Source organism: Molothrus ater, chromosome 8 (assembly GCF_012460135.2).
Source record: "Molothrus ater isolate BHLD 08-10-18 breed brown headed cowbird chromosome 8, BPBGC_Mater_1.1, whole genome shotgun sequence".
NCBI classification, from domain to species: domain Eukaryota; kingdom Metazoa; phylum Chordata; class Aves; order Passeriformes; family Icteridae; genus Molothrus; species Molothrus ater.
Window position 1 is genome coordinate 21722832 of NC_050485.2, and position 21156 is coordinate 21743987.

Consider the following 21156-nt stretch of genomic DNA (forward strand, 5'->3'; position numbering starts at 1 on the left):
ATGTTGCTAGGGTTTATCAGCTTCAGAAGTATGTGCTCAAGAATGCACTTAGGGACTCCTTAAACTTTTGTGTCTTCCCTGGACCAACATTGACGACAAACTTGAAAGGAGGCTGGAGAACTGGAAAGCAGTTGCTTACAACTGCAACAGGCTCAGTAGTGGCAAAGCAATAAGCTAGAAAATGTCATGGAGGCAAAGGAAGTGTCCGAAAAATTCTGATTATTCACTCATTATTGCTCCCATGAAAATAGGTCACTTTCTGTGTCAGTATGTCAGCAGGCAGACAGGCATGAAAAGCTACCAGGGAGATCTGTGCTCCTTTCTATGTTATGAGAGACTCTTCTCTCACTCTCTCTGGGGGGAGGCAGCTTTTTTTTTTTTTTTCAAATGTGATGAATTCACTGGGTGTTCACAGGGGCTGTGTGCTGCTTCACAAGGTCTTGCTGATCGTCCACTTTGTAACTCCCCTTTATTACCACTGGGGAAATATTACCTGGTGCTCTACCTGGCCATGATTGATGAAGGAGCCACCTGGTAACCTACTTGTGCAGACCTCGCCCCAAGTTATGCTGCCTGAGGGACAGATCTCACAAGCTGCCCTAAGCAGTACCCAGAGTGACTCAGGACCAGCACAGCCTGCTCCTGTTCTGCCATCCTGTCTGCAAGGTGGGGGCATGAGCACATGGCTGCTCCTTCTTTATTAGGACCTTGTGGGAGCTACTGTCTGAGACCATCCCATGTTTTAGCAATGGCAGGCTGTCATCAGCCCTGAATTTCTCACAGACTGCTTGGTGCTGAGAATATTGTAAAGAGTTTTGTGCATCACTGCCATTGTGTTTTGTATTGCTGTTTGGGAGCTGTGTACCCATGCCAGTAGTTACTCGTGTTTATTAACTTGCAAGTTAGATTCCTGAAAGGTTTTCTAGTGATAAGTTTCTCAGTATAGGAACTGAAGACTGTGAATTACAGATGTGCTTTTCTAGTTAATTAAGTATGTGGAGGGTATTCTTGTCCACAGTACCCTTGTCACTAGAAATCCCCGGACAGCAGTTTGGAAACCACTGGTTTAGCCTGGAACATGTGGGAAGAAAAACATGGCACTGCAGGAGAAGGAACCACAAGGTGGCAATCTCTCGCCGCACTTTAACTGGCAAAATAAAGATCTGGCCAAAAAAAAACCAAACCAAAAACCGTGGACAGTAACTGTGTAAAGCTGCAGAGGCGGTTAGTCACATCTTGTATCTTCCAGAGTCACAGCAACGTTGGTTTTGATGCTGGATTTTCTCTTCTGAACGCTTTTCCCTTTAGTATGAAAATCTCAGTCTCGAGGAGCTGGATCTGTAGGCTACTCTTTGCTGGCTTTTCATCCTTTGCCCCCAAATAGGCAGCAGATGTTGCTTGTTAGATTGCTAACTACCGGTGCTGCTTGCGTGCCTGCAGGCAGAGCTACTGTGTGCTTGGAGAGAAAGTTTCCTCCTGCACTGGAGGCACTGTCTGGTTCAGGGCATTGCTAACCTCGTGTTGTACTGATGTGCAATATAATGGTTGCACTGACATGCCTCAATGGGAGCAAAATCACCTGGATGTTAGGACTAGGCAGTGATCTGCAGGCCGAGAGTGTGTTTGGTCTTGAGGGGACTGCAAAGCCATAGTGGCAGTGGCTACACCCAGAAAAGATGTGGCCAGAGGGGGAAAAAACTCAGAAAGAAAATAATGCTCAGTTTAAGGTAGAGCCCCTCTGGCCCTGCAGTATCAAACACCATCTGTTGCTATGAGCTCCATCTCGATCAGGACATAGTTGTGTTCTTGCCAGATGTTAGCTTACATGTGCTACATGTAAAAGTAAACTGGTGTGAAAGCTGTGGTCAGATGTGCTTTCAGTAGGATTTGCCCTGCATAAGTGACGACGTGCTAGCCAGCCTCTTGCTGAGAGGATGCACTCCAGAAGTTGCAGGTGTGTGGTTGGAGTGTGTTCAATGAGTCAAGATAGGAAATATCTTCCAAAGCTCCAAATAAGACAAAACAAACTCAGCTTTAGCACATGCTCAATTGATTGAGTCTTTGGCAAAGTATGACATGAATATGCAATGTTCTCACTGAGGCCTGTCCTGGCTGTATCCTGCCTGCTGAGTCGTTCAGCAGGCACAGCATAGCTGTCCTTCTTATGCTGAATCCTACTTCTTTTACCTATTCTTCCCAAAGTCTTCAGTTAGGAATGACAACCTGATTCCCACTCACCAGCTCTGTTCAGGTTCTGCTTTACACTGTGTCTGTCACCACTGAGATCCCTCTTGTGTCACAGCCTGCAATATCCACAAACCTTCCCGTGGTGACTTCTCTAGTCACCACTGTCCTCTTCCAGCTCTGGCTGTTCAGGTCCAGACAGGACCTGGAGGAAGTGGGAAGTTGGACATGGGGAGTTTCCTAAAGTCGTTTTACATCACCTTAAAGTCTGAAATCGGAGTCTGGGAGGCTGTGGGTTGCAATTCACTTCCTTCCTGGTTGATGGGAGCCCAGGGGCTCTGCTGTCCGCTGGTCCTTTAGAAAAGGGCCAGGAGCCACCAGGGACTCCTAGTGGGGATAGAAATGTTAGCAATCCAAATCATGATGGGAAACAGAAGGAGTAAAAAAAAAAAAAAAGAAAAACCAGAATTTTTTTTTCTCCCCAGAAAGCAGGAGGAAATCTAGGAAGGACAAGGCTGGCTTCTCCTGGAACATACGTGCAATCTGATTGTCACTAATGCTCTGTAGCCAGCTTAGAGAAGATGCTTTGCCTAAGTAAGTGAAATAAGCACTGTGATGTGGGATATATGATAACTTCAGAAGCAGAAGGAATAAGACCCCAGGCAAGAGAGCTTCAAACAGTGTCTTTTTTTTTTCCTCTCCTTTTTCCATCTCAAAGTCTGTGGTGTTCAATTAACCCTCTTTCTCTATCCTGGCCATGATGGCTGCAGCTTTGCAAGGCTTCACCCAGCCTTCTGGATGATGATGTGTTAAGCACTTGGTTTGTGATAACCAGTTTTCTCCTGAAATGATACCAAAAGTCTGCTGTTTTGATTTAAACTGTTTTCCAAGCATTTTGATTAGTAACAAAAGACAGTCCATTCCAAGAGAATCTAGCTTGAGGAAGCCATGAAATTTAATTCATCTTTGCAACTTAAATATATAATCAGTGACATATGGTAATAGTAAATACAGGGGGAAATGTCATTGTTTCAGTCAAATTTCTGCATTCAGTCAAAACCTAATAGTTGTAACATCAAACTGTATTTTCCATTGAACAGGAAATAAAGCATCATTTTTTCAAAGAAAATAGACATGCAATTGCATGCCTATTATATTGCTTATATATCTTTATTTTTAGCTTTCTCAACTGTTGCTGTTCTAAAGGACCAACAGAAGGGGAACTGTGGAGGGAGAAGATACAAGGCAATACCCAGTTGCCCGTGGTAGAAAGGGCAAAAATGTCTGTGCTATGAATAAATGCACCTTTCCTACAACAGGTCAATAAGGTTCTGTGCCTGGGTTAGGGACTCTGCACCTCACCCCTCACTTCTGCTGACATGCCAGCCCTTAAGCAATGCTGAGGTGAGGATAAGTTCCTGAAGGGCTCTGGAATTTATGCAGAAAGAACATTGCTTTTTCTGGGCAATGGAAGCAGAATATTTGGTTTAAAGTCCGTCTGGCATCAGCCCGAGACTCCTCCCTCCATGAGTACAGGTCACTGATGTACTGCTGGCCTTTCCCCCTCATTCAGTGGTGCTCTCTTCTGAGCTTCCAAATTCCGTGGTTCCTGATGGGCATTTAACTTTTTTTCCACTTCATCATTCTACTTCATCGTCTGTTTTTCAGGCATGACCCATAGTTTTCTCCTCTTACTCTCTAGCCTTGAGTTTCATGTGTTGCTTCTGATTTCTCTAATGCACACCAACAGTTTGCAGCTTTGACATGGCTGATTTGTCTGTCTTTGTCTGTAGCAGGGCCATGCTCAGATGTCTGGATAGAGCTGGTGACAGAGAGCTTACTTGCTCTATGCAAATAAATACAGCAGACAGGGGCTTACAATTTTATCATTACCTGAAATATTCCAATTCTTTTCTGTCTCTCTCACCCCAGCAGCTTCTCAGATTTGAGAGCATTTTGGCTGCTGTTCCTTCCCCTGAGCTCCATCTCCTCGTTGATTTCGGCACACAGTTCCTTCCTCTTTTTCATAATTGACTCGTTTGCTCCTCCAGTCTTGCACTTCATCCATCTTCTTACTTCCCCTCTCTGATCTAATTCTCATGTCCGCTTCCTCCATTTTTGCTGCTGGAATGTAAAGCATCCCTCCAGAAAAATAGAAGGTCTCTGTCAACTTTTACCATCCCCCTCATATTCCCTCTTCCTTCACCTCTATCATCTCCCCCAGATGGTGGGACAAATACTCACTTGCATTCATTCTCAGGCTTGTAAAATTGGCATATTCACTTCTCTTTCTTTTTCACGTGATGATGTGAAACAGGAATAATTCTACACATTTCTCTGCTGCTCAGGGCTGGGCTCAGTCTGAAGAAAAAGTTTTCCAAGGCTATTGTGGTCTTCAGGGCACTGCAGAGCTCCAGTCTCACTGTTGTGTTCTCACTCTGTATCTCTTTGACTGTGACAAATTGCTGCTGTATTTGCTGCTTCTCAAGATATGAAAGACAAAATTGAAATCAGACCTGGCCATTGATGAGTACCGAGAAGTTGATGGAGCCAAAGAGCATTGTCTGTCCAAGGGCATTGTTGTACACTGAAATGTTCTCAGTCATTATGTGGATTTTTTTCTGCTTGCAGAAGAGGCACTGGGCAAAGGGGATTTCTGTGTGCTGAGATGGCACCTGGTTTGAACCCCAGAGCAATTCCTACAGCTTTATGGAAATTGTGCATCTCTGTCTTTCTAGGACTTCGAAGTCCTGTTGGGACTTCAGCACTTTGGGATTTCATAAGTTCTCCCTATGGACAAATCTGCAGGACCAGAGTACCCTGGGATTGTAAGAGAAGTTCTGAGACTATGCATCAGAAGTCAGATAAAGTAAAACAATAAGGCAGGTAAGGGAAAAAATAAATGCTGTTTATTCCAACAGAGTACATGGAATCTAACTTCTCACAGAACAGGAATAAAGAAAAAAAAAATCATTGATTGATAGCTGCCTAAAACTCCATTTCAACCTCCCAGTTTCATTCTGTGGTGTTCCACCCAGGGAGAGCCCACACTCACACATTTATGGCACCAGTGCTTTTTGCCCCTGTCCCCCCCACCTTTTTTTTTTAGAGGTTTCTTCATTACACAGCTAGTGAGTACAGAATGACTCTCAAAGAAATGTGCTCTATTTTCCTATGGCTAGATTTGGAAATACCAGTTTGTGCTCCTTTCACGCTGGCAAAAATGCAAAGACAACATTGCCAACCAACTGTGCTTTTCCTGACCAGGCTGTTGGCTTTGATGGATGCCTTGCCTTTGGCATGTATGGAGGGAGGAAGCTCTCTCAGTAGGCTTGCTTTCCTCCTGCTGTGCCTGAGCTCCCTAACCAGCCAGTCCTTCTCGCTCAGACAGAGGGATTTGCTTTTTACACAACTTCCCAGATCACCTACATTAAAGAGCAATATGTGGATGCTGTACTAAATCAAGCAACTGTCCTCTGTCTGTTTGATCAGGTTAGACATGATACATAAACAGGCTAGAAAATGGTTTCAGCAGTGGAGCTCAGGCTGTGACACCCACCTTGAGGCACTGGCAGTTTTAGGAGGTTGCATTCCAGACGTTAAAGCTCTTGTGGTGAAAATGATGGACACTGCATTGCAGAAAGAGCAAAAAGCTCAGTAAAAAGAATCGGTCACACAACTGTATGCTCTGATGATCACAGCTTTACCACATTCACTGGTCTTGCTCTTCTAAGAAATTGCCATACCATTCTACAGGGCAGAAGCTTAAGAGCTTGAAAAGAAAGTGTATTTTTGTGAAGTGTGTATAACTCTTAATTTTCACTTGCTAAATTTTCTCCTTGCTGGCTTCTTTTAGAGCATCCATAACTCAGATTTACTTGACAGCACTAAAGAAACAGACATGGTTGATATCTTGGGAATCAAAGACATGATGATTTTTTTTTTTAAGGGCTGTCTAGCCTGTTTTATCCTTCCCAGCCTAATGGAGGTTTGTTTGGTACAGGACATCCTCTGATGATAATAACTTTCATCATTTATGAGCAAAGTTTATTCTTTAGAGAACTAAAAATGTTCCTCCGAAGGAGATTTCCCCCATTTTCTTTAGGGCCAATTTGTATAGCCTGAGATCTGAGTTTAGATTTCCGTTGTGCTTTTTCTTCTCTTTTTTTTTTTCTTTTTTTCTTTCTTTCTTTTTTTTTTTTTTTCCATCTGAAGAGGTTTCCTCTGCTGAAAACCTTCAACAACTGCTCAGACCATTTACAAGAAGCACTTTCACAGGCAGTAGCTCTACAAAAGAGAGGAAAAATCGAAGTGACTACCTATAATAATGAAGTTAAATGCAGTTTTAAGTGTTTGTGAACTGCAACTGACTGAAAGGGTGCCAAATATTTTGCAAATATATACAAAAAGACAGGCCCCTGCTCTAATCAGCTTGTAAATTAAAAGAAAAGTACATTGGCAAGAGCAGAAGAGATGATATGACATGCTTTAAATAGTTTATAGGGAGCTGGAGAATTGTTGTTTATTTGGTGATGTTGGGAAAATATTTAATGTGCTTTGGTTAAGCTCTTTATAGAAATGCTTCTCCACCCCCAGTTTTCTTTTCCAATGACTGTTTTGGAGATTGAAACCAGCAAGTTTAGAGTAGATGGAAAACGGAGAAACCTATTTCGAAATTGACAAAACCGCGAGTAAATCTTTATAGATACTTTTTATGTGAGTCAGGCTTTCGAAAGTAATTATCGTAATATAAGAAAGGATCATCGCTTCGCCGCCCCTGCGGACGGCCAGCCAGGGTCGCAGCTGGTGTAAATTGAGATAGCTCCTATCTGGCGTGCCTGCCTGGGGAGGAGGTGGCCCTGGCCCCTCTTTTTGGATGCCGGGGCCGTCCCGGAGCGGCGGCGGCGGCTCCCGGGACTGGCGGCACTGGGGGCTCCCGCACCTCCGCTGCTGCCCCAGCGCTCGCGGATAACCGGGGAATTTTTAGCGTTTAAATGTTTTCTATAGAAAGCCTACAATTTATTGAAAAACAGGCCAACAAACAAAAAAGCCCGAAGCACTGTATTTTTAGATTTAACTTGCAGCTGCTGGGGTCAGATGCAAAGTGGGGTGCAACTGCATTTCCGAGGGCACAGGACTGAGGCAAGCTCCTGGTGTTGGTCTGGAAAGCTCAGACAGGTAAATGAGTATTTCCTTTAACGTCGTCTTCCCAGAATCTGGAAGGTGACTCCGGCATTTGGGGTTTTTTTTTGCCTCTTTCTCCGCTGTTTAATGTTGTTGGTGATATCTCTGCAGATAAGTGACTTCAGTGCATCCGGAGTTTGCGTTCAAAGCAGAGACAAATTGTGGGGAACTTTTCAGAATAAACACATTTCTCTTTCGAAGTAATGTGTTTGTAAGGGAAAAAAAAAAAAAATATATATATATATAAAGGAGGTTAAACGGGATAATTTGTTTAGTTTTTGTTTGTGGCTTTTTCCCCCCTTTTACTACAGAACACTCTGGAATTTCGTTTGAAAATAGAACCATCCTTGGAGGGAGGCACGGTACAAAATTTCGGCCTGCAATCACAACAAATACCCCTGAAGCCTTTTTCTCATCCTCTGTAAGCATAGAAAAAATTATTAAAAAATAACGAGATAATTTTGAAACTCGCGTTCCTCATTTGGAGATGACCCAAAAAACTGTGCAGCTTCTGAAGCAGAGGCTTTAGGTCCTGGGTCAGTTTTGAGTGCTATTGCAAACCTCGGCAGAAATGTTTGCAGCCGAACACGAATTTCCAGGCTTAAATTGCCTTCTTCCTGTGCCGGGATGCCAGGGCTTTGCACAGCTGAAATTGCACAGCTCTTTTCCCCGGATCCTCTTACTTTTTCCAGCGCTCAGAGCCCGCTGCCCCGGGCACCCTTTCGCTGCTCTGGGTCAGCCTGCGCTCGGCAGCCTCTTCCCAGGCGCGGCTGGAGCCTGCTCCCGTCTCCGCTTTGGCGGGATGGTTTCACGGCAGATCCCAGTTCGAGTGTTCCCTGCTCAGCCCCAGCAGAGCCAGAGGTACGTTTCATCCTTCCCCACGCGTCACCGCCGCGGCTCCGTACCCCGCAGCCGCTGCCCGAGTGAGCCGGGGCTGGCAGGGGTGGCTGCCCCTCTTCTCTTGGGGCGTTTCAAGGGCAGAGAGACGGGGCGAGTGGAGATTTCCGCCGGAGACAGCTCTGTCCGCGGGCTTCACCGGGGCCAGGCCGAGTGCTTCTCCTCTCTGCGGGGCTCCGCCGAGCGCACCGGGCTCCGGGATTTGCCGCCGGCTCACCGGGGCCGCTCCCGCCGCCCCTCGGGCCCTGACTGGGGCGGTCGGGGGCCGCAAGTAGCTCCGCACGGACACCGGGAGAAGCTGGAGAGGGTTCCCAGGGGCGGGCAGCCCTGCCGGGACAGGGGGCTGCCCGTGCACTCGGGGGGCCCCTGATCCGGCTGCCCGGGCCGCTCGAATCCGCCCCGCCGGCTTCCCCGAGGGCGGCTGGCGGGTTCCCGGGGCTCGGCCACGCTTGCGGTGAGATTTATGGCTCGATGCCGAAGCCGCGCTGCTGCCCGCAGCCCCGGCACCTCCCGGCCGCGGCGCGGAGGGTGTCCGCAGGTGGGTGCCGGCTCCCCCGCCGCGCCGGGCCCCTCACCAGCAGATGGTGCTGCGGCCGCCCCATCCCCGGGGCTGCGGGGCCCCGACGGACCGCACCTGGCCCGCCGTCCGCCCTCCCGCCGTCCGCCCTCCGTCCCGCATGGCCTGGGCGACGCGGGAACCGGGGCGGGCCACGGCGGCCGAGAGCCCAGGTGCGGGCGCGTTACGTGTCCCGGAGGCAGCAGCCTGCTTGTGGGAGTTCGGGGCTTGCACGGGGAGCGGCTGCTGACGGACACAATGTCCGAGTCGGATGGGCAATCCTTGAGGCTCTCGGCATCGTCAGCAGCCGCCACCGATCCCCGGCCCGGTGCCATGACCTTGCGCCCAGAGCTGGCAACCGCAGCCGCCTGCACTTCTGCAGTGCGCCGAGCCCGGTCCGTCCTGGAGGCAGCGACGGCCCCAGCACAGGGCTCCTCGTCGGTGCCATCAAACCGTGCTGTCCTTTCCGCCCCTGACGCGGACGTTTCCACAGCAGGCACTGCTGCTGCCGTCCCTCTCCTTTCCCTGCCGCTGGTCGGACACCGATGGGCTCGGAGGCAGGCGGGAAAAGGCGACCGGCGGCTCGATTCCCCGTGCCCCGGTTCCCCGCAGTGCCGATGGCCCTCGTGCGAGACCGGCCCTGTGCTTCGGGCAGGGCGCACCGAGCGGCCGCGCCCGGGCTCCGGGGTGCTGCCGGCCCCCAGCCCCTCTGAGCCCGTCCGAGCCTCCAGCGCTCAGCCCCGAGGGCCTCGCCCAGCGTAGTGGGTCCCGGCGCAGTGTGGAGGTAATTCTTCCCTCAGGTAGTGCTTGGGGCTTTTTCCGGGGTGATTACCATCCCCCCTACCCCCCTCCCCATCCAGGGCCGTCCTCGCTGCCTTACCGGCTCTGTCGTTCCTGCAGCCGACGACCATCTCGGACCATGCTGGCCGGCCCCCGCGCGCCGGTCCCCGTCCCGAGCTCTCCGGTGTCTCGTGTCCCGACTCCGTCCCTGTTTCGCGTGGTGCGGGAGCGAAAACGTCCGCCGGAGCCGGCGCAAAGCGAAAGCTCGGGGCTGGCGGGGCTGCGGCAGGGCGGCGGGCCCCGAGCCGAGGGGGTTAAACCAGGAGCCTCCCCTTACCTTCAAAAAGTTAAAAATGTCTGGAGCCTGCATCTCTTAAAGGGGCGGTGCTGGCTGCAAGGAGTCTTGGCACCGGCTGCGAGAAAGGCTGGTCAGGGGCGTGAGTTCCCCTCCACCAACACCAAAACATTGCAAAAAAAGGCAGAGCGCCCCACACTTTAGATAAGGACAATTAGCCACCAGCGAGCCCCTGCAGACAGCGAGTTAATTAGGGGTTTCCTGCTCTCCGGCATGCCCTGTCCCAGCTCCTGCCCCCCAGGGCTCTTAGCCCTGATGGCACCTGGGCTGGCCCTCATGGCCACCTTCTCGCTGCCTTCCCACGCTGGGGACAGGAGAGCACTGCCGGTGGAGAAACCTCCAGGTGTGAAGGGAAGAACTCTCATTCTCCTTGATGTCAACACCAAGAGCCCTGTCAGGATAATCAGTGAGAATTTCCTCTCCCTGCAGCTGGACCCCTCCATCATTCATGATGGCTGGCTCGATTTCTTAAGGTAAGGCAGGAGCCCCCCGGCGCCCTCCCCACGCCGCCCGCGGGGCGCCCCGGCGGCCCCGCCGCCCAGCCCTGCCGGGCTCCGCGCTGCTGGCGGCGCTTGTTGTGACGGAGGGAGCGAGGCCATGGTTTCCATTAAGATGCACATGTTTGCAATGGAGAAAGCATTTCGGAGACTTATCAGTTATGACTGCAAAAATGTCGTGCTCCCCTCGCTCCAGCAACCGCTCCTCTGCAAAAAAGCACAACACGGGGCCGAGGCAGCACAGGGGAAAAAAAAAATCAAAATGGAACAAAAAACAGCAGCAGGAACGGGGCCGCCTGCCGAGCCGAGCCGAGCCTTCCCCGGGTCCCGACGGGTAGAGAGCGGGTGTCGGCCAGGTCTTCCGAGCCCTCCGCTCCCCGGACTTCCAGCCCTGCGCGGGGGGCACAGCCGGGCTGCAGCTGCGCTGGGTTCCACCGGCGGTGCGGAGCGGCCGCGGCCTGGAGGCGCTGGGACGGCCAGAGAGCCTTCTCCCTGCTGGGTAAGTCGGGGAGGGAGAGCGGGTCTCCTCCGCACGCCCGCTGCGAGGGTCCTTTCGGCAGCCGGGGAAGGAGCAGGGCGAGGATGCGGGAAGGCGCGAGAGAAGCGGAGCCGGGACGGCTCCCGCTCTTCTCCCCTCCCCGCTCCTCTCCCCTCCCGGCGGCTCGGCCCGCGGCACGGTCCCCCGTGGTGCTGAGCGCCTCTGCCTCCTGGACGCCGCTGCACTTGTCCGGAGGGCGCCGGCAGGACGGGGGGGAGCCGGGCCCGCCGGCCTCTGGGCCGCCACCGGCGGGCGGGGCGGCTCCCGCTCCAGGGCCGCGCCGCTCGGCCCGCGCAGAGCCCGCAGCCGCTGGTACCGCTCGCACTGCCCCGGGCGGGACAACGGCGGGTCCTCGAGCCCCGTGGTCCCCGGTCGCTGGCGGTATTGGGGAAGCGAGGGCCCGGCCCGCGGCTTCCTCAGCCCTCTCTCTCCTCTTCCCCAGCTCCCGGCGGCTGGTGACCCTGGCGCGGGGCCTGGCCCCCGCCTTCCTGCGCTTCGCGGGCAAGAGGACGGACTTTTTGCAGTTCCACAACGTGAAGAACCCGGCCAAGAGCCGCGGCGGGCCCGGCCCCGACTACTACCTCAAGAACTACGAGGACGGTGAGCCCCGGGGCCGGGGCGGGGGCGGGCGCTGCAGCGGGGGCTGCGGGAGCCGGGCGGTCCCGCTCCGCCTGCCCCGCTCTCCCCGCGCCTGGCGGGGCCGTGTCGCTCCCGGGCACGCTGTCGCCGGGCACCGGGCAGGGAAAGATTCCCGTTCCCTTTCTTTCCCGAGAGAGGGGAGCCGAGCAGCTCGGCGGAGCTCGCTCCCCGCATTGCCGGGGGATTCGGCGGGTGTCGGCCCCCGGGAACAAAAGACCAGCACTGGGGAGCGGGACTTTTCACATTCCCCCGCCCCGCTGCGTCCTCTGCCTCCCTTTGCCCCCGAGCTCCGGCGGGCAGCGCCGGCCGCAGGGGAGGCTTTGCCGCGGCTCCGGGCGGGGCCGGGCATCGGAGCCCGGGATGCCCCGTCCCGCGCTTCTCTTTGCCGCGGCTCTCGGAGCCCTGCCTTTCCTCACGGACGTCGCCGTTGTGCGCCTTTCTGTGCCCGCCGCAGCCCCCTGGGCTCCCCGCGGTCCCTCCGGGCTCGGTGACCGTCGGTCCCCGCCTGCTGGTGCCCGGTCGGGGCTGCTCCCCCTCCGAACCCCTCGGCCATCCGAGCTCTTTCCAAAGTCACCGCCTGGCCCCCGCCTTCCCGCTGTTCCCCTCTTCCCCCTCTGCCCTTCTCCCCGTCGGACCTCAGTACACAAAAGGCTTTCACCTTTCGCGGCCCATAATTCACACAAAGAAACTGAGTAGAAAATTTAGGGCCATATCTCCGTCCTAAGGCATTTCTATTAAGAAGAAGAATACGATGTCCACATGCAAGAATTTATTGATTTTTCTCTCTTGCTTAGTTTGTTTCTTTTTTAAAGAAACAAGCTTTTTTTCCCCTCCTTTACTCAACGACTTACAAAAATTAGCTTAAGATTTTTCCATAAGTAATTTTGAAGGCCAATTAATGCCAGACAGATCCCACTGGGCAGGTCTGTGGAACAGAGGAAATTTTGCAGAGATCTAGTCAGCAGCAGTCCTGAATGGAAAAAGCAGATGCATTTGCCAGTTTTCTGATGGCTCTCACTCCTGCTGTTTCCCTACATAACATCTCTGAGATGAATGTCCTTCTATTCCCACACGCAGGCAGGTGGGTAAGTTTTTGTGCTCCATCTTTCACTTGCTCTCCTCGCTGGGGCAATCCCGATGTTATTCCTTGTTTTTCTCCTTGTAACAAATCTCAGTGGAAGGGTTTGTTGTAAGCTTTGCCGGCTGAGATGCACTTCAGGAAAAAATGTTGACCAAACTTGCCACAGACACCTTGTACAGTAGAAATTAAGTGTCATGCATAAAATTGTGGATGGGACACATACAAAACATTTGTAAGAATAAATTTTCCCACCTTCCATATTTCAACAACTTGCAGGAGAGAACTTACTTATTAAATGTCTTCACAACAGCTTTCATGTTAAGGAAGGAGTGAAATATTTTGGCTTTTTTTTTTTTCAGTTTTCCTCATGGCAATAAAATTGAAATGTAGCAGCCTTCAAAATGAAGCTTTTCATAGAAGTTGTAACCACAGGTCTTAACTTTTCATCACTTAAATATGGAACAGAACCATTGTGAATGTGGGTGAAGGAAGGGGAAGACACATGTGGTGTGTATCAAGCATTGGTGTAAATCAGAAAGGTGTGGTAAAAGGGATTTCCTGCCTGGAAGCAAAGCTCTCGTATTTGTTCTTAAGATCTGTGTGCAAAATCCAGGGTCAGGGAGTTTCACCCTATGTGGATAAGGGCTGGAGTTGCTAGTAGCTCACATCCTTTTGTGCTGAGGCTGCACTAAGTACTTCACTAGAGGGATCCAGTTCTCCAAAATGAAATCCTGATGCCACCACAGCTCTTTGCCCTGCTGTCCGGGTATGAGCAGCCACCGTCTCCATTTGGAGCCCTGGCTCCATTTTTGTTCCCTCATCTGTGGCTCACCCAGGACCTGCTTGGAATCAGGACATGCAGTTTGTTCTTGCTGCTGAGGACTTACAGCTTCAACAGACAGCACAGAAAACTGATGGCAATCAGCACCTGAACATGGGGGAAGCCAACAAGCATCTTGCTAGGTACCCTTCCTTCTCCCCAAGCTGTCTGGGGTGGTTGGAGTTGTTTTCCATGTCCATGGGCTTTTATATGTCCAGTACCTATTTTCTGAAATTTCTTATAATGGCATGGGAGCAGGGAAGATGCTGGGGGGCTTGATTAGTTAAAAAAGTCAGAAAACATTTAACAGAGAAACCAGTGAATTTTAAGTCTTATGCAGCACCCTAGAGATTTTTAGGGATGTCATAAGTGACTGTTTGGTTGTTTTCTGCTGTGAGTGTTTGTCTTTTTGCCACTTCTGCCTGTGGGTGCAGACAGACTCCAGGCCTGTGCCCACAGAGTCTGGGCTCTCTTTGCAGCCCCCACAGCTGCTCCCATGCCTTGTGTTCAGAGGGGGAGGGAAGGGCACTTGTTATGTTCCTCTAGGCTGCAGCAGCTCCCAGAGTGCAGGACTGAGAGGTGAAGTGCACGTGTGCAAGATTGCTCAGAGAACTGCAGTTACAAGTGAGTGACTGTGAGTGGTGTTCACATCCCAGGCAGCTGCACCCCACTGTGTGCTCACAGCCCACACCCGTGTGGCTCTCTCAGGCATTCAGATGGGAGGCAGCACCAGGACTGCTTTGTGTCATCCTTCATGGACCCTGTGACTGTGCTTGTTGGAGTTGGAATGAATCTCTGGACAGGGATCTTCATCCTGTAAACCCCCTCTGCCCCGCTGGTGCTCTTCAGACCAGGGTATTCCTCGCTGTTCCCTTCCATGTTTTTTTCTGTCTCTGTGGTGCTCTGCCTTCATGGCTATCAGACCTCCTCAGGGATTCACCTTGCTCTTCCCCTGCACTTAAAATTGTATTTGATTCCCTTTCAAATGGTCCCAACTATGCACACCTCCACCTTCTGGAAATTGCTTTTACCTTCCACAGCCTTTGGGTTCACCAACCCATTTTTCCCACTTCTTTCACAGAGAGTGTGGGTACTCTCTGAGGGTAGTAGTAGTTGCTTTCATCTTGTATCTAAAATGTACTTTGTTTTCCTGAAATAAGGTGTCTCCTTTAGGTTCCAGGGTAACTAATTTCTTATTCAGATTATTCCTGGAAACACAGACTTGGAAGTATTGTGTGTTACCAGGGGTGTATGATAGCTTTCCTTTGTATGTGTGAACAGCCTCACCCCAGTCTAAACTGGTCATTTTTGGGCAGCAAGGGTAACAAAGTGATGCATGCTCTGCTACTACCTGGGATGCCCATGAAGAGGGTGCATGTGGCAATTTACTGCAGCATAGTGTATGAAACTGGCACAGCAATTTCATCACTTGCTGGCAGATTTGTCAGTACCTGACAGGGCAGCTCCTAAAAGTGGATGCCTATGGTAGATGCTCTTGGCGAGCCACAGGGTGTGCAGTCTCTGCTATGGTAGCATGGCTCTAGGTACCTCCTGGACTTTGCTAAACATTAGGTAATCTAAAGTGCTACATTAACACCCCACCTATGTTGCACACCTGGTGGCTTCCATCTCATGCAGCCCCAACTTTGGATGGTCAGTCCTGGAGCCCACCCTATTTGGATAAGGCATTGGCCAGCCTGAGGTTTGCTGGAAACAGAAACCCAGTTTGATGTATGTCAGGCTCTGTGGCACCAGGAGGTGGGGCTGTGCCAGAGACTTTTTGACATTTTATGATCAAGAGGTGTAACATTTTTAGCGTGAGAGACTTTTCCCTCCCTTAAATGGTGTTTCTCTGCATGTGCCCTGCTGAGTTCGTTTTTCTTCCCCAGCTGTGCTCAGCGTTGTGTTTTGTTATCTGGAGATGTGTTTCTCTGCACATGTCTGATTCCAGGGCAGGTACCAAGATGTAAGGTTTCATGCTCAGTCTATGTAGTAGACCTGCTTCTCCTTTTGCTGCTGGGTTTCCTAACAAGCAATCTGTTCAGCCTGTCCATTCAACTGCCTCACATGTGCCAGGGACCAGCTGGGTCTGAGGAATGGGACAACAGGAAACACTGGTTTGCAGGAAAACAGGCTTGAGCAGCTCCTCTTTGGAGCAAAGGCATGGATTTTTGTTGGTACAAAACCTCTCCTGAAGCTGAGTTTGTTAAAACCTGGCTTGCCTGCTGTCCTGGAGCCTGGTGTTGGAGTGTTACATGTGTGTGGAGTCCTGGTCTTGTTTCAGCAAGAGGTGCTGCAGGTGCTGCAGGTGCCTGAACCCTCAATGCTTCCCATTTTGGAAGCTCCTTGCTGGTTCTCCAGTATGAGTTTAGTGGGCTAATGTGGAGCCTCCTCATCTGCAGGGTGATCCCAAACTGCCTCTCACCCTAAAGCCACAGAGCCAGCTTTGGACAGCCTGGGTGGCACAGACACTGGTATAGCTTCCCCCTGGGCAAACGTGCTGTCAGGGAAGGGAAAGCAGAAAAAGAGGAGTTACTCACAGCTGGAGTTCTCAAAGATGTGCTGACTCAAGTGCACAGCTTCTCGCTCCTGCACCTCAGCCTTGTGTAGACTTCTGTAGCCTTCTCATGGCTGAGAAGAGACCAAAGGACACTTTGTGTGTCCCTGTGTGGCCGTGGGAGGGAGAGGGGAAGGGGGCAACATTTGCATGCTATAGGTAGTGCATCAAAGAAGTTTCTGAGCTGAAGTGTGTATGGACAACACATTTCAAAAATACTCTTTTAATTGCTGGTAAGTTGCTTCCTTCTATTTTATCACTTTTTTAAAGGGGATACCATTTGAAAAATGTCCAATTACAACAAAGAAAATTGTAAAGACATGTTTCTTAAGCCTTCCATACTAGTCAGGGGATTTGGCAGTATAGTGTGGGAAATTTCACATCATTCTCTGTAATGCTGGCATTCCGTGTATTCTTTCAGTGTTGCATCCGTTCCTTCAGGCATCCTCAGGTACCCAACACTGCATCTAAGCCTCAAAATTCGTCTGGCTGTGGGAACTTATTTTCACCCTTGCTCAATCCATACTGCACAAGTGTCTTTTAGGATGCCAAGGATCCTGGGGCATCCTGAGGATATGTTAAATGACCTGAGATTTTGTTTATGTGGTTACACAGGGGTTGGAGCTGACCCCAGCTAGGGCTGCTGTTCCCACCCTCCTGCCCTGTCTGGCATGTTCCTCTCCTCTTCCCTGCCTGGAGCCTGAGTTTGTGTGGTGTGGTAAATTAGTTCAGGGATCTCAGCTAACCAAAACTTGATGGTAAAGATGTGATTGCACTTCAGCTTGCTCGGCTGCCAAATTGATCAATGCTGTGTGACCAGGCAGAGGTGTAAAGGACAGTGCTGGCAAAGGAAAGCCTGCATTGAAGGCAGATGGGACTGCAGCAGTCTCAGTCTTGGTCAGATTAAATCCTTCAAATCTATGTCCCGAAGGCAGGAAATCTCACCTCGTGTTTCTTTGCCATCAGAAGGGCTGGTCCCCATGCTTGCTTTATGATCTGTGCACTGTTCTGCTGCTTCCCTTGTGCTGGCTCTGGCACGTTTCTGACCCTCTGCCGAGCCAGCAGAAAATTATTTCAAGTTAAAAAAAAAAAAAGGCAGCAGATTTACTGTGAATTTAGTGATTTAGGATTATGAGGATGATCATGGGGTATGAGGATACCTGAGCCAGAGAAAGGGAATGTTGTTGCCATGTGTCTGGGAGTGTGCCTTTGGCTCTGCCAGCTCATAAAACTGCACTAGATGTTTCTGAATGGAGAACCATCCTGTTGTCCTGGTAAAAACAAACAAACGAATTCTCCTTTATTCAGGGAATCATCTTCTGTTTCTGGTTACCCAGGGCCCCTTTTCTGTCTGCTTTGTGTCCCTCAACAGTTTAGACATCTGTCCTTTCAGAGCTTGAAGAGGAAATAGTTGTTTTTTTCACCCTCCAAGTGTTTCAAACACAGCCCTTTAGAGAGGGCTGTAGCATTTCAGGCATAGCAAGAGTTCAGTCCCCAAGATGGGAAGATCCTCTGATGTCCTTTGGACTTCTGGGATTTGCCAGACCTGGGGCTGCTCTGTGCCTCAGCCTCCTGCTCCCAAGTTCCCAGGCACCACAACTGCAGGGAAGGAGCTACAACCTGCTCTGCCTCTATAAAGAGTCACAGGGCTTAGCTGTTTCCTTAGAAATTAAAAATAAAAAACCCAGGTTGTAGAAAGCACATTACACAAGGTAAGGGAGCCTGAGCAGGAGATACTTCCAACTTGCCTATCTCCACTTTTTCTTTTTAAAATAAAAACTGTTCTGCTATAATTATGCATGAAAAGAGCTTTAATAACTGCAGGAAATGGTGCAATCAAACAGTTAACTTCTGATTTGTTAGCTATTTGCTTGTGTATTGGTGAGATAAAAAGATTTCTGTAGTTATGTATTTAATTGTTTATAATAAGTATCCTAAATTCTATTTTTAAATTGCATATTTTTGTTAGTTTCACAGTTCTTTCCATGCTACATCTACTTTGTATGAATTAAAAGTGATTCATGCAAAATTACATGCACAGGGAAAGATGTGACTTTTTGTACAACTATCCATTCTAAATTAGCAGTTGGCATTCAGGGAAAATGTTCTGAATTTATTATGGATTGGTCTCTGAATACATTTAGGTGAGTAAAAAGTGGATCTAATGATAGGGATATTAGAAAATAATTGGAAACAATCACTGGGAGCATTCTTATGCTATAAATAAACTAGGAGCAGACACACTAATCAGTGTAAAGGATATATATGTGAGGGGTAGGAAGATGGAAGTGATCAAAGTCATATCTTTCAGTCATAGAGATTTTTCATCTTGGAAAAAATGACAGAGATTGTGACAAATGCCACGAGCTCGGTGTCACACAGAGAAGACAATTTGGGAATGATTATTTCCTTGTTTTCATGATACAAGAAATAGGGAGCATCCAGTGGAATTATTACATATAAAATGAACAAATATGACTTTTTTTTTTAATATGGTGGGAAATAACTTCTGGAACTCATTGTCAGGGAATTTTTCCCAGCTAAAATAAAGGAATGATACTAATGTGTCAAAAATTTGCCCATTAAAGACAGACATGAGGAGGATGCAGTTTGTGGCTTGAGAAATCTTCTGTCTTTCTAAAAAAAAGTTGTGTTCCCAATTTCGCAGTCACTGGGCATTTTATAATAATTCCAGCAGACAAACCTGTCTTTAAAAGCTTTTAAAATTTGTTAATTTAAAAAGTAGGTACTTTACAAGTTTAGCAATGTGAAAATCGTAAGACTTTTGCCTGGTCACTCATTAAACATCTATTTAATTTTGCTACTAACATAATTTTCTAATATTCCATTTTCTAGAAAAAGTGTTCAGGTTTAGTTAGAATGAAATCGAGGGGTTTTTTTCCCCTTTTGAATTCACTTTTCAAGACTGGAAATCTGAAGCAAACAGTCTCCTGAGTAGGATGGCTAAGCTCAGCTTGTTCTGGTGCCATGGCAGTGGTGACTCTTGCTTTTGCTGGAGCGGTGGTCGCTGTGGGCAGTGCTCACTTTCACACACAGACACGGAAAGATGAGTTCCTTCTCTTTACCCTTCTGTCACACCTTCCTCTGGCAATAACCACATCCCTCTGCCCTGTCCTTCCTCCTCCCATCTTCCAGGAGCTCAGCTGCTGCAGTCTGTGTCTGCTCCATGACTCTAGCAGCTCCTGGAATGGAATTGCCTGTGGGCACATGGTGGCATGAGCCATGGGAATGTCACCTGCACACAGGCCACACTGACAATGTGTAAATTCTCGGCTAGAGAAGCTCGTTCACTCTGTGCAAGGGAAACCCGGCTTTGGCTGGGAGCTGTCTCTGCGTGCTGTGCGCCATTCTCAACGTCTCTCAGCTTGGAACTTCCCTGCCCTGTGGGAAATGGTTACTGAACCCCCTGGTGCCGGTGACTCACAGAAAGGGACTGGTACAGCTGAACTAGTCCTGGGATGCCCGCTGCGATTGTGCCACTCCTGAAGGGTGTTTTCTAACTTGTTCTTCAACATTTCCATCGTAGTTTCGGTGACCTCCGCGGGCAGTGCGCACGAAATCGCAGGAGATATCCCGAGGCGGGCCGGGGATGTGTGCGGGCACTCGGGACAGAGCAGCCTCCGCAAAGCAGCGGCCCGGCCCCGCAGCCTGCCGGGGGGAGAGCCCCGCTCCGGCGGGCTGTGAGCGGCGCGGGGCCCGAGGCCGGCCCGAGGCGGGCGCTCCGGGGCCGGGATGGCGGTCGGTGCGGCCCGGCAGCCGCAGCTCACCTGGCCGCCACACGGGTGTGCTCCCGCCATTCCTTCCGCTCGGCGCGGCCGGGCCCGGCTCCGCGCTGCTGCCGCCGCCGCCACCGCGGGGCCCGCGCCCGCCGCCCCGAGCGCCGCGCCCGCCGGGGCCCGGCCGTGCGGCCGCGGGGCGGCCTGAGCTGGCCAGGGTACTGACCCGGCCCGCCCGGGGCACGGCTCCGGCCGGCCGGCCTCGGGAAACATTTGGCATCCTCTGGGGCTCTCACATCTGGAGTTCTTCTTTCGCACTCCTGGCAGGAGCTGCTCGGTCCCGTGCTCTGCTGAGCAGTTTATCGCTTTTCTTTTTTTTCTTTTTTTCTTTTTTTACTCGAGTCTCAGGAAGGCAGTGAGTGCCCTTCTTCTGCCCACTTGGAGCTGCCCTGCCCAGAGCCTCCTGGGTACCGTCCTCCTTCTTGGCTTCCACACATCTGTCTTTTTTCTGTCTTTTCCTTTTAAGATTTGAAAGCTGTGAGCTCCTTACTGTCCGTGTCCCTTGGGTTGTTCTTGCTGAGAATTCCCCTAGGCCTTCCGGAGCTGTGGTCTGCCACCTCTGTTCCCTCAGTGCTGCTGGTTCAGCAGAGTGCTGCAGAGGTGCCTTTGCCTCGTCCCCTACACTGAGCACAGCCCGGTGGAGTAGGAAGGACCAGGCACTGAGTTCCTTGGTGAGCTCCATATCCCAGACATCTGCCTGCAGTTTAAGCTGGAGTTATAATGACTGTGGGGTCCACCTTCTTCTTTAGGTCTTGGGCAAGTTTCTTGGGTCCCTCACCAGTCTGAGAAGACAGGACCTTGCATGTCTTGCCTCTGCTTCCTGAGTCTGCAGTGGCGGCTCTCAGAACCCCATGAAGATAACTATCAGAGTGCTCTAACTTCTGTGCCCTGCATGCCTTCCCCACACTCTTCCAGAGATCTGTCTGCATGTGACTTGACATCCTGGTGGTAATCTCTGTCACAGCAGCTTTATCAAAACACTGCTCCTGCTCTTCACTCCTGGGCCTGCCCTCTGTCCCCAGGCCCTGCTGACAGTGCATGCAGAGCCATCCCTGTGGTCCCCAAAGATGGATGTCACATAGGACCCAATGCCATGGTCCCCTGCTCCCTCCAACGTCCTGGCCCCTGACCCTGGTCCTGGGCCAGTGGATCCTCCACATGGGTCCACATTTGCCCTGGTTTGGGTTTTAGAAGTCATCCATTCCTTTTAGAAAACAAACTTGTTTTGACCCAGCCTGGACACCCTTACAGCAGTTTAAAGAGAATTGTAG

The 21156-nt window shown here is 50.6% G+C and overlaps 1 protein-coding gene and 1 long non-coding RNA gene across 2 annotated transcripts in view; both read left to right on the plus strand.

The window, feature by feature from the left end:
- Nucleotides 1-415: 415 nt before the first annotated feature.
- On the plus strand, nt 416-7827 carry LOC118688010 (uncharacterized). Its single transcript, XR_004980429.2, has 2 exons — nt 416-5070; nt 7680-7827. It is a non-coding gene; the product is annotated as an uncharacterized LOC118688010 (long non-coding RNA).
- A 2331-nt stretch (nt 7828-10158) lies between these two features.
- Nucleotides 10159-21156, plus strand: part of HPSE2 (heparanase 2 (inactive)) — a 104766-nt gene continuing 93768 nt past the window's right edge. Inside the window, exons 1-2 of the mRNA XM_036385234.2 lie at nt 10159-10429; nt 11434-11591. Of these exons, the coding sequence (XP_036241127.1) occupies nt 10170-10429; nt 11434-11591 (418 nt within the window). The 5' untranslated portion in view covers nt 10159-10169. The remainder of the gene's footprint in view (nt 10430-11433; nt 11592-21156) is intronic.